General features: G+C 37.0%; 1 protein-coding gene across 1 annotated transcript in view; it reads right to left on the minus strand.

The window, feature by feature from the left end:
• Positions 1-12918, minus strand: part of GMPS (guanine monophosphate synthase) — an 89789-nt gene that overhangs the window by 12422 nt on the left and 64449 nt on the right. Inside the window, exons 8-10 of the mRNA XM_059920071.1 lie at positions 3137-3288; positions 1864-2037; positions 349-454 (exon numbers count right to left, since the gene is read on the minus strand). Coding sequence (XP_059776054.1) covers positions 349-454; positions 1864-2037; positions 3137-3288 — 432 coding nt within the window. The remainder of the gene's footprint in view (positions 1-348; positions 455-1863; positions 2038-3136; positions 3289-12918) is intronic.

The following is a 12918-nucleotide window of genomic DNA, read 5'->3' on the forward strand; positions in this document are numbered from 1 at the left end:
CACGGTATAGTAGAAAGAACATAAAAACCCAAGTTCTAACACTAAGAATTGTGTGGCAATGTTATTAAAATATCTCTTGGCTTTCTCATCCGATGGCAACATTACATGACAATCTATTTACACAAGGATAATGTAATATTTAAATATATATACAATAAAAAATGAGTATTTAATAAAATGAAATATATACAGTAGGCACTAAAAAGAATATTTATTCCCTATCCATCCTTTCCTTTCTTTAAAGTTACATATTCCCTAAGATGATAAATTACTTCAAAAGCTGTCTGAATTGATTTTTGTTCAACATGAAGGCATAGTAACAAGTCAAACAGAATTCTGTTCTTTTACCTGGGAATGGATGCCTGGAAACTAACTCTTCTGGAAGTCCAAGTTCTCTGCCTAAGAGTCTTACTTCATCTTTGTGAAAATCTTTCAAAGGTTCTATGACTTTTCCCTACAGGGAAGAAAAAGGCCTATTAATACAGATCAGTAACCAAAATGACATGGAAAGCAAAGAGTAACAAATTATTGGCTTTTCCTGTTGTCTTTTACCTTTAAAAATCATTTTTTTAAAACTTCATCTTTTAAAGTATTTCTTCCTATGTGCTTATAAGGAATTAGATATTTTAGTGATCTTCATAGTTCTCTTTGAAACACATTTTAAACGTAAACCTCTTAAATAGAAATAAATCAGAACGTACCTACCCACCTATCTCTGATCTAGTTCTCACTGTAATACAAGGAAATCAGAAAATATACTAGTGTTTAACAATTAAAACTCTCCAAATGATACCATCAAAAAAGTGAAAAGACAACCTACAGAAGGCAAATCATATATCTAATAAAGGGCTGTAACAAGACTATATAAAGAACACATACAATTCAATAATAAAAAGATAAATAAGCCAAGTTAAAAATGGGCAAAAGATCCGAATAGATATTTCTCCAAAGGCGACATATAAGTAGCCAATAAGCTCATAAAAGATGATTGACATTGTTAGCTATTAGGGAAATGCAAATCAGAACCACAATGAGATACCTACCACTTCTCACCCACTAGGATGCCTAAAATAATAAAAAAGTACAGGTAATTCACACTCATTAGGATGGCTAATTAAAAAAAAAAAAAAAAACAAAAACCCAGAAAAGAACAAGTGTTCGGCAAGGTATGGAGAAATTGGAAGCTCTGTGCACTGTTGGTGGGACTGTAATATAGTATAACTGCTAAGGAAACATTAAGGAAGTCCCTCAAAAAATTAAAAATAAAACTACCATAAGATTCAGAAATCCCACTTCCTGGTACATATCCAAAAGAATTGAAAGCAGGGGCTCCAAGAGGTATCTGTAAACCCATGTTCATAGCAGCACAATTCACGACAACAAGAAAGTGGAAGCAATCCAAATGTCCATCGGTGGATAAATAAATTAACTATATATATATACACACACACACACACACACACACACATATATATATATATATACACACACATACAACAGAATACTATTCAGCTTAAAAAGGAAATCCTATCACATGCTACAATATGGATGAAACTTGAGGACTTACACTAAGTGAAATAAGCCAGTCACAAAAAAACAAATGCTGTTATGATTTCACTTATGAGGTATTTAAAGTAGTCAAATTCATTGAAACAGAAATTAGAATGGTAGGTTACCAGGGGTTAGGGAGAGGGAGAAAAGGGTAGCTGTTGCTCAACAGGTATAGAGTTTCAGTTTTGAAAAATGAAAAAGTTACAGAGATCTGTTTCACAACAATACAAATATACTTAACACTACTGAACTGTACACTTAAAAATGGTTAAGGGAGGGAGGTTTTATGCGAAAGTTCTCATAAGCTTTTACCTCCTCTCTCAACTTTCTGATAAGCTCTGTGTCGTTATGATGGGTTTTGATGAGTTCAGCTTTGCCACTTGCAACAAGGGATGCACTTTCAATTAGATCAGGCCGTAAAGTACCTTGGGCAAGGAAAACCTCCTCTGGTTTCAGGTTCATTTCTCCAATTACTTCATTGGCAATCTATAAACAACAGGAGTAAAACAGCCTTCTAAGAGATGAATTCTTCTAAAAGACAGCAAAATTTTATACTTTCAGCTAAATTTCTTAAGAGTCCTTTTGCAATATTGACCAGGACATGAAATCTACTATCCTCCAAAATAAACTCCTTTAAGAACACATGCTTATAAAAAGAAACGAAATTGAGTTATTTGCAGTGAGGTGGATGGACCTAGAGTCTGTCATACACAGTGAAGTAAGTCAGAAAGAGAAAAACAAATACTGTATGCTAACACATATATATGGAATCTAAAAAAAAAATGATTCTGATGGAACCTAGTGGCAGGACAGGAATAAAGACACACATGTAGAGAATGGACTTGAGGATGGGATGGGGGCGGGGAGGGGAAGCTGGGATGAAGTGAGAGAGTGACATGGACATGTATACACTACCAAATGTAAAATAGATAGCTAGTGGGAAGCAGCCACATAGCACAGGGAGATCAGCTCGGTGTTTTGTGACCACCTAGAGGGGTGGGATAGGGAGGGTGGGAAGGAGACTTTAAGAGGGAGGGGGTATGGGGAACATATGTATACATATAGATGATTCACACTGTTATACAGCAGAAACTAACACAACATTGTAAAGCAATTATACTCCAATAAAGTTGTAAAAAAAAAAGAGACAAAATATTAGCAATAAAAATTTAAAAACAACACATTGTCAATGTCAACCAACTATACATTAATAAAATTTTTAAAAAGTCAAAAAAACCCTCAAAACACATGCTTAATGTGATTCAAAAAGGTATACGAACATTCCCATCAAAAGCTTAAAAAAATCTAGCCACTGAAATACCCAAAGAACTAAAATCTAATATCAACTGAAAATATCTATTCTTATGCAATGAAAACAACAAACTGAAAACATAAGTACATATGTTTTTTAAAAACATAAAACAGTTTCTACTAAGTCAGTATAATAGCAATATATGGTAAAACTCTTAGCCAACAAAAGAATCAAAATTAGTCACAAAATTTGGTTATTTGGTATAATGATAAGGAAAAAAAATACTAAAACTCACATTGAAAATAGTACACATTGAGGATATTAAAAAGGTACCTTAACAAAAGTATCCCCAATGATTTTTCTTTTCTCCTCGGGACTCGTAGTCATATTTAAGGTTTTGCTAATTCTCTTTCGTGGAGTTCTGTCTTCATCTGATATTGGTAGAGTTGTTGTTCCATTGTAGAAAGAATGAGCAGCATTTATCACTGGGTAAGAGGAGAGAAGCATGTTTTAAACTAACATGATTTTTGAAAATCATAAATGATAGGTCAAACTACAAAAAGAAAACCTAGATGGATCCTCTGATCCCCCCTTAATTTGCCTACATATTCCAGAACTACCAGTAAACTATGACTGACAGAGTCCATACACAGGCACTCACTGAATCTTGTTCCATTGAGAATCCTGTGGCATTAATTCTAGGGCTGGGGACTTCCCTGGTGGTACAGTGATTAAGACACCATGCTCCCAATGCAGGGGGCCTGGGTTTTATCCCTGGTCAGGGAACTAGATTCCACATGCATGCCACAACTAAGAGTTCGCATGACACAACTAAGGAGCCAGCGAGCCGCAACTAAGGAGCCTGCCTGCTACAACTAAGACCTGGTGCAACCAAATTAATAAATAAATATTAATTATCTAGGGCCATAATATCAAAAATTATGCTAATTGCTTTCCCTCTTATTCAGTGCTTCACCACAGCAACAAGCAAAAACCCCAACAAGAAGCATAACCCCAAGGGAATCAAAGCAGTGGTACATACACGGGGATCAAAGTCCTCAGAAGTGCACACTGACCAGTCTCTTGAAAAACCGAGGTCTATAAACATATATTTAGCGATCCTTGGTTGTCTCTTTATTTTTTTTTGAATTTTAGTTTATTTTTTATACAGCAGATTCTTATTAGTTACCTATTTTATACATATTGGTGTACATAGGTCAATCCCAACCTCCCAATTCATCCCACCCCCCCACCACCACCCCCACATTCCCTCCTTGGTGTCCATACGTTTGTTCTGTACATCTGTGTCTCCATTTCTGCCTTGCAAACCAGTTCACCTGCACCATTTTTCTAGACTCCACATACATGAGTTAATATACAATATTTCTTTTTCCTTTCTGACTTACTTCACTCTGTATGAAAGTCTCTAGGTCCATCAACGTCTCTACAAATGACCCAATTTTGTTCCATTTTATGGCTGGGTAATATTCCACTGTATATAGGTACCAAATCTTCTTTATCCATTCGTCTGCTAATGGGCATTTAGGTTGCTTCCATGACCTGGCTATTATAAATAGTGCTGCAATGAACATTGGGGTGCATGTGTCTTTTTGAATTATGGTTTTCTCTGGGTATATGCCCAGTAGTGGGATTGCTGGATCATATGGTAATGCTATTTTTAGTATTTTAAGGAGCCTCCATACTGTTCTCCATAGTGGCTGTATCAATTTACATTCCCATGAACAGTGCAAGAAGATTCCCTTTTCTCCACACCCTCTCCAGCATTTGTTTGTAGATTTTCTGATGATGCCGCCCATTCTAACTGGTGTGAGGTGATACCTCACTGTAGTTTTGATTTGCATTTCTCTAATAATTAGTGATGTTAAGCAGCTTTTCATGTGCCTCTTAGCCACCAGTATGTCTTCTTTGGAGAATGTCTATTTAGGTCTTCTGCCCATTTTTTGATTGGGTTGTTTTTTTAATATTGAGCTGCATGAGCTGTTTATATATTTTGGAGATTAATCCTTTGTCTGTTGATTCGTTTGCAAATATTTTCTCCCATTCTGAAGGTTGTCTTTTCATCTTTTTGCCTTCTTTATAGTTTCCTTTGCTGTGCAAAAGCTTTGAAGTTTCATTAGGTCCCGTTTGTTTATTTTTGTTTTCATTTCCATTACTCTAGGAGGTGGGTCAAAAAAGATGTTGCTGTGATTTATGTTGAAGAGTGTTCTTCCTATGTTTTTCTCTAAGAGTTTTACAGTGTCTGGTCTTACATTTAGGTCTTTAATCTATTTTGAGTTTATTTTTGTGTATGGCGTTAGGGAGTGTTCTAATTTCATTCTTTTACATGTAGCTTTCCAGTTTTCCCATCATCATTTATTGAACAAACTGTCTTTTCTCCATTGTATATTCTTGATCCTTTCTAATAGATCAGTTGACCATCAGTGCGTGGGTTTATCTCTGGGCTTTCTATCCTGTTCCATTGATCTGTATTTCTGTTTTTAATGCCAGTACCATACTGTTTTGATGACTGTAGCTTTGCAATATACTCTGAAGTCGGGGAGTCTGATTCCTCCAGCTCCGTTTTTTCCCCACAAGATTGCTTTGGCTATTTGGGGTCTTTTGTATCTCGATACAGAGATACAGATTTTAAGATTTTTTTGTTCTAGTTCTGTAAAAAATGCCACTAGTAATCTGATAGGGATTGCACTGAATCTGTAGACTGCTTTAAGGAGTATAGTCATTTTCGCAATATTTATTCTTCCAATCCAACAACATGGTATATCTCTCCATCGGTTTATATCATCTTTGATTTCTTTCATCAGTGTCTTATAACTTTCTGAGTACAGGTCTTTTTTTTTTTTCTAATTCACTTTTTAAAAAAAAAAATCTTTATTGGAGTATAATTGCTTTACAATGGTGTGTTACTTTCTGCTTTATAACAAAGTGAATCAGTTATACATATACATATGTCCCCATATCTCTTCCCTCCTGAGTCTCCCTCCCTCCCACCTTCCCTAACCCACCCCTCTAGGTGGCCACAAAGCACAGAGGTGATCTCCCTGTGCTATGCGGCTGCTTCCCACTACCTATCTATTTAATGTTTGGTAGTGTATATATGCCCATGCCACCCTCTCACTTTGTCAGAGCTTAACATTCCCCTTCCCCATACTCTCATGTCCATTCTCTAGTAGGTCTGTGTCTTTATTCCTGACATGCCCCTAGGTTCTTCATGACCTCTTTTTTTTTTTTTAGATGCCATATATATGTGTTAGCATACGGTATTTGCTTTTCTCTTTCTGACTTACTTCACTCTGTATGACAGACTCTAGGTCCATCCACCTCACTACAAATAACTCAATTTCATTTCTTTTTATGGCTGAGTAATATTCCATTGTATATATATATGCTACATCTTCTTTATCCATTCATCTCTTGAGGGACACTTAGGTTGCTTCCATGTCCTGGCTATTGTAAATAGAGCTGCAATGAACATTTTGATACATGACTCTTTTTGAATTATAGTTTTCTCAGGGTATATGCCCAGTAGAGGGATTGCTGGGTCGTATGGTAGTTCTATTTTTAGTTTTGAAAGGAACGTCCATACTGTTCTCCATAGTGGCTGTATCAATTTACATTCCCACCAACAGGGCAAGAGGGTTCCCTTTTCTCCATACCCTCTCCAGCATTTATTGTTTGTAGATTTTTTGATGATGGCCATTCTGACTGGTGTGAGATGATATCTCATTGTAGTTCTGATTTGCATTTCTCTAATGATCAATGGTGTTGAGCATTCTTTCATGTGTCTGTTGGCAATCTGTATATCTTCTTTGGAGAAATGTCTATTTCGGGCTTCTGTCTGGTTTTTGATTGGGCTGTTTTTTTGATATTGAGCTGCATGAGCTGCTTGTAAATTTTGGAGATTAATCCTTTGTCAGTTGCTTCATTTGCAAATATTTTCCCCCATTCTGAGGGTTGTCTTTTGGTCTTGTTTATGGTTTCCTTTGCTGTGCTAAATCTTTTAAGTTTCATTAGGTCCCATTTGTTTATTTTTGTTTTTATTTCCATTACTCTAGGAGGTGGGTCAAAAAGGATCTTGCTGTGATTTATGTCACAGAGTGTTCTACCTATGTTTTCCTCTAAGAGTTTGATAGTGTCTGGCCTTACATTTAGGTCTTTAATCCATTTTGAGTTTATTTTTGTGTATGGTGTTAGGGAGTGTTCTAATTTCATTCTTTTACATGTAGCTGTCCAGTTTTCCCAGCACCACTTATTGAAGAGGCTGTCTTTTCTCCACCATATATGCTTGCCTCCTTTATCAAACATAAGGTGACCATATGTGCATGGGTTTATCTCTGGGCTTTCTATCCTATTCCATTGATCTATATTTCTGTTTTTGTGCCAGTACCATACTGTATGGATTACTGTAGCTTTGTAGTAGACTCTGAAGTCAGGGAGCCTAATTCCTCCAGCTCCATTTTTCTTGCTCAAGATTGCTTTGGCTATTCGGGGTCTTTTGCGTTTCCATACATATTGTGAAATTTTTTGTTCTAGTTCTGTGAAAAATGCCATTGGTAGTTTGATAGGGACTGCACTGTATCTGTAGATTGCTTTGGGTAGTAGAGTCATCTTCACAATGTTGATTCTTCCAATCCAAGAACATAGTATATCTCTCAATCTGTTTGTATCATCTTTAATTTCTTCCATCAGTGTCTTATACTTTTCTGCATACAGGTCTTTAGTCTACTTAGGTAGGTTTATTCCTAGATATTTTATTCTTTTTGTTGCAATGGTAAATGGGAGTGTTTCCTTAATTTTTCTTTCAGATTTTTCATCATTAGTGTATAGGAATGCAAGAGATTTCTGGGCATTAATTTTGTACCCTGCTACTTTACCAAATTCATTGATTAGTTCTAGTAGTTTTCTGGTAGCATCTTTAGGATTCTCTATGTATAGTATCATGTCATCTGCAAACAGTGACATCTTTACTTCTTCTTTTCTGATTTGGATTCCTTTTATTTCTTTTTCTTCTCTAATTGCTGTGGCTGAAACTTCCAAAACTATGTTGAATAATAACAGTGGTGAGAGTGGGCAACCTTGTCTTTTTCCTGATCTTACTGGAAATGGTTTCAGTTTTTCACCATTGAGGACGATGTTGGCTGTGTGTTTGTCATATATGGCCTTTATTATGTTGAGGTAAGTTTCCTCTATGCCTACTTTCTGGAGGGTTTTTATCATAAATGGGTGTTGAATTTTGTCAAAAGTTTTGTCTGCATCTATTGAGATGATCATATGGTTTTTCTCCTTCAATTTGTTAATACAGTGTAACACATTGGTTGATTTGCGTATATTGAAGATTCCTTGAATTCCTGGGATAAACCCCACTTGATCATGGTGTATGATCCTTTTAATGTGCTGTTGGATTCTGTTTGCTAGTATTTTGTTGAGGATTTTTGCATCTATGTTCAGCAGTGATATTGGCCTGTAGTTTTCTTTCTTTGTGACATCTTTGTCTGGTTTTGGTATCAGGGTGATGGTGGCCTGGTAGAATAAGTTTGGGAGTGTTCCTCACTCTGCTATATTTTTGAAAAGAGTTTGAAAAGGATAGGTGTTAGCTCGTCTCTAAATGTTTGAATAGAATTCACCTGTGAATCCATGTGGTCCTGCGCTTTTGTTTGTTGGAAGATTTTTAATCACAGTTTCAATTTCAGTGCTTGTGATTGGTCTCTTCATATTTTCTATTTCTTCCTGGTTCAGTCTTGGAAGGTTGTATCTTTCTAAGAATTGGTCCATTTCTTCCAGGTTGTCCATTTTATTGGCATAGAGTTGCTTGTAGCACTCTCCCATGATCCTTTGTATTTCTGCAGTGTCAGTTGTTACTTCTCCTTTTTCGTTTCTGATTCTATTGATTTGAATCTTGTCTCTTTTTTTCTTGATGAGTCTGGCTAATGATTTATCAATTTTGTTTATATTCTCAAAGAACCAGCTTTTAGTTTTACTGATCTTTGTTATCGTTTCCTTCATTTCTTTTTCATGTATTTCTGATCTAATCTTTATGATTTCTTTTCTTCTGCTACCTTTGGGGTTCTTTTGTTCTTCTTTCTCTAATTGCTTTAGGTGTAAAGTTAGGTTGTTTATTTGAGATGTTTCTTGCTTCTTAAGGTAGGAATGTATTGCTATAAACTTCCCTCTTAGAACTGCTTTTGCTGCATCCCATAGGTTTTGTGTCGCCATGTTTTCATTGTCATTTGTTTCTAGGCAATTTTTGCTTTCCTCTTTGATTTCTTCAGTGATCTCTTGGTTATTAAGTAGTGTATTGTTTAGCCTCCATGTGTTTGTATTTTTTACAGATTTTTCCCTGTAATTAATATCTAGTCTCATAGCATTGTGGTCCGAAAAGATACTTGATACGATTTCAATTTTCTTAAATTTACCAAGGATTGACTTGTGACCCAAGATATGATCTATCCTGGAGAATGTTTCATGAGAACTTGAGAAGAATGTGTATTCTGTTGTTTTTGGATGGAATGTCCTATAAATATCAATTAAGTCCATCTTGTTTAATGTATCATTTAAAGCTTGTGGTTCCTTATTTATTTTCATTTTGGTTGATCTGTCCATTGGTGAAAGTGGGGTGTTACAGTCCCCTACTATGATTGTGTTACTGTCGATTTCCTCTTTTACGGCTGTTAGCATTTGCCATTTGTATTGAGGTACTCCTATGTTGGGTGCATAAATATTTACAATTGTTATATCTTCTTCTTGGATTGATCCCTTGATCATTATGTAGTGTCCTTCTTTGTCTCTTGTAATAGTTTTTTTTAAAAGTCTATTTCGTCTGATATGAGAATTGTTACTCCAGCTTTCTTTTGATTTCCATTTGCATGGAATATCTTTTTCCATCCCCTCACTTTCAGTCTGTATGTGTCCCTAGTTCTGAAGTGGGTCTCTTGTAGACAGAATATATACGGGTCTTGTTTTTGTATACATTCAGCCACTCTATGTCTTTTGATGGGAGCATTTAATCCATTTGCATTTTAGGTAATTATCGATATGTATGTTCCTATGACCATTTTCTTAATTGTTTTGGGTTTGTAATTGTAGGTCTTTTCTTTCTCTTGTGTTTCCTGCCTAGAGAAATTCCTTTAGCATTTGTTGTAAAGCTGGTTTGGTGGTGCTGAATTCTCTTAGCGTTTGCTTATCTGTAAAGGTTTTAATTTCTCCGTCAAATATGAATGAGATCCCTGCTGGGAAATCTTGGTTGTAGGATTTTCTCTTTCATCACTTTAAATATGTCCTGCCACTCCCTTCTGGCTTGCAGAGTTTCTGCTGAAAGATCAGCTGTTAACCTTATGGGGATTCCCTGGTGTGTTATTTGTTGTTTTTCCCTTGCTGCTTTTAATATTTTTTATTTGTATTTAATTTTTGATAGTAGGATTAATATGTGCCTTGGCGTGTTTCTCCTTGGATTTATCCTATATGGGACTCTCTGTGCTTCCTGGACTTGATTAACTATTTCCTTTCCCATATTAGGGAACTTTTCAACTATAATCTCTTCAAATATTTTCTCAGTCCGTTTCTTTTTCTCTTCTTCTTCTGGGACCCCTAGAATTCGAATGTTGGTGTGTTTAATGTTGTCCCAGAGTTCTCTGACTGTCCTCAATTCTTTTTTCTTTATTCTGCTCTGTAGCAGTTATTTCCACTATTTTATCTTCTATGTCACTTATCCGTTCTTCTGCCTCAGTTATTCTGCTATTCATCCCTTCTAGAGAATTTTAAATTTCATTTTTTGTGTTGTTCATCACTGTTTGTTTGCTCTTTAGTTCTTCTAGGTCCTTGTTAAACGTTTCTTGTATTTTCTCCATTCTATTTCCAAGATTTTTGATCATCTTTACTATCACTATTCTGAATTCTTTTTCAAGTAGACTGTATATTTGCTCTTCATTTGTTAGGTCTGGTTGGTTTTTGCCCTGCTCCTTCATCTGCTGTGTGTTTCTCTGTCTTCTCATCTTGCTTAACTTACTGCGTTTGGAGTCTCCTTTTCGCAGGCTGCAGGTTCGTACTTCCCGTTGTTTTTGGTGTCTGTCCCCAGTGGCTAAGATTGGTTCAGTGGGTTGTGTAGGCTTCCTGGTGGAGGAGACTAGTGTCTGTGTTCTGGTGGATGAGGCTGGATGTTGTCTTTCTGGTGGGCAGGTCCACATCTGGTGGTGTGTTTTGGGGTGTCTGTGGCCTTAATATGATTTTAGGCAGCCTCTCTGCTAATGGATGGGGTGTGTTCCTGTCTTACTAGTTGTTTGGCATAGGGTGCCCAGCACTGTGTCTTGCTGGTCATTGAGTGGAGCTGGGTCTTGGCGTTGAGATGGAGATCTCTGGGAGATTTTTCCTGTTTAATATTACGTGGAGCTGGGAGGTCTCTTGTGGACCAGTGTCCTGAACTTGGCTCTCCCACCTCAGTGGCACAGTCCTGACGCCTAGCTGGAGCACCAAGAGCCTGTCATCCACAAGGCTCAGAAAAAAAGGGAGAAAAGAAAGAAAGAAGAAGATAAAATAAAATAAAATAAAGTTATTAAAATAAAAAATTATTATTAAAAAAATTTTTTTAAGTAATTAAAAAAAAAAACGGGCAGGCAGAAGTCTAGGACAAATGGTAAAAGCAAAGCTATACAGACAAAATCACACACAGAACCATACACATACACACTCACAAAAAGAGAAAAAGGGAAAAAAATATATATATATCGTTGCTCCCAAAGTCCACCTCCTCAATTTGGGATGATTCCTTGTCTATTCAGGTATTCCACAGATGCAGGGTACATCAAGTTGATTGTGGAGATTTAATCCACTGCTCCTGAGGCTGTTGGGAGAAATTTCCCTTTCTCTTCTTTGTTCGCACAGCTCCTGGGGTTCAGCTTTGGATTTGGACCCGCCTCTGCGTGTAGGTCACCTGAGGGCATCTGTTCTTCACTCAGACAGGACGGGGTTAAAGGAGCAGCTGATTCGGGGGCTCTGGCTCACTCAGGCCAGGGGGAGGGAGGAGTACGGAATGCGGGGGGTGAGCCTGTGGTGTCAGAGGCCACAGGGACGTTGCAGCAGCCTGAGGCATGCCGTGTGTTCTATCAGGGAAGTTGTCCCTGGATCATGGGACCCTGGCAGTGGCAGGCTGCACAGGCTCCCAGGAGGGACGGTGTGGATAGTGACCTGTGCTTGCACACAGGATTCTTGGTGGCTGCAGCAGCAGCCTTAGCGTCTCATGCCCATCTCTGGGGTCCGCGCTCTTAGCCGCCTGAGTACAGGTCTTTCAACTCCTTAGGTAGGTTTATTCCTAGGTATTTTATTCTATTTGTTGTAAATAGTGAATGGAATTCTTTCCTTAATTTCTCTTTCTAATCTTTTGTTGTTAGTGTACAGGAATGCAAGAGGTTTCGGTACATTAATTTTGTATCCTGCAACTTTACCAAATTCATTGATTAGCTCTGGTAGTCTTCTGGTGGCATCTTTAGGATTTTCTATGTATAAGTATCACGTCATCTGCAGTGACAGTTTTACTTCTTCTTTTCCAGTTTGTATCTTTTTATTTTTTTTCTCTGATTGCCATGGCTAGGACTTCCAAAACTATGTTGAATAATAGCGGCGACAGTGGACATCCTTGCCTTGTTCCTGATCTTAGAGAAAATGCTTTCATTTTTTCACCATTGAGAATGATGTTTGCTGTGGGTTTGTCGTATATGGCCTTTATTATGTTCAGATAGGTTCCTTCTATGCCCACTTTCTGGACAGTTTTTATTTTTAGCAAAAATGCTGTTGAATTTTGTCAAAAGCTTTTTCTGCATCTATTGAGATGATCATATGGTTTTTATTCTTCAGTTTGTTACCATAGTGTATCACATTTATTGATTTGTGTATATTGAAGAATCCTTGCAACGCTGGGATAAATCCCACTTCATCATGGTTTATGATCCTTTTAATGCGTCGTCAGAGTCTGTTTGCTAGTATTTTGTTGAGGATTTCGGCATGTATATTCATCAGTGATAGTGGTCTGTAATTTTCTTTTTTTGTAGTGTATTTGTCTGGTTTTGGTATCTGGTGATGGAGGCCGCGTAGAATGATTTTGGGAGTGT

The sequence above is a fragment of the Balaenoptera ricei genome, chromosome 4 (genome assembly GCF_028023285.1).
Source record: "Balaenoptera ricei isolate mBalRic1 chromosome 4, mBalRic1.hap2, whole genome shotgun sequence".
Taxonomy (NCBI): domain Eukaryota; kingdom Metazoa; phylum Chordata; class Mammalia; order Artiodactyla; family Balaenopteridae; genus Balaenoptera; species Balaenoptera ricei.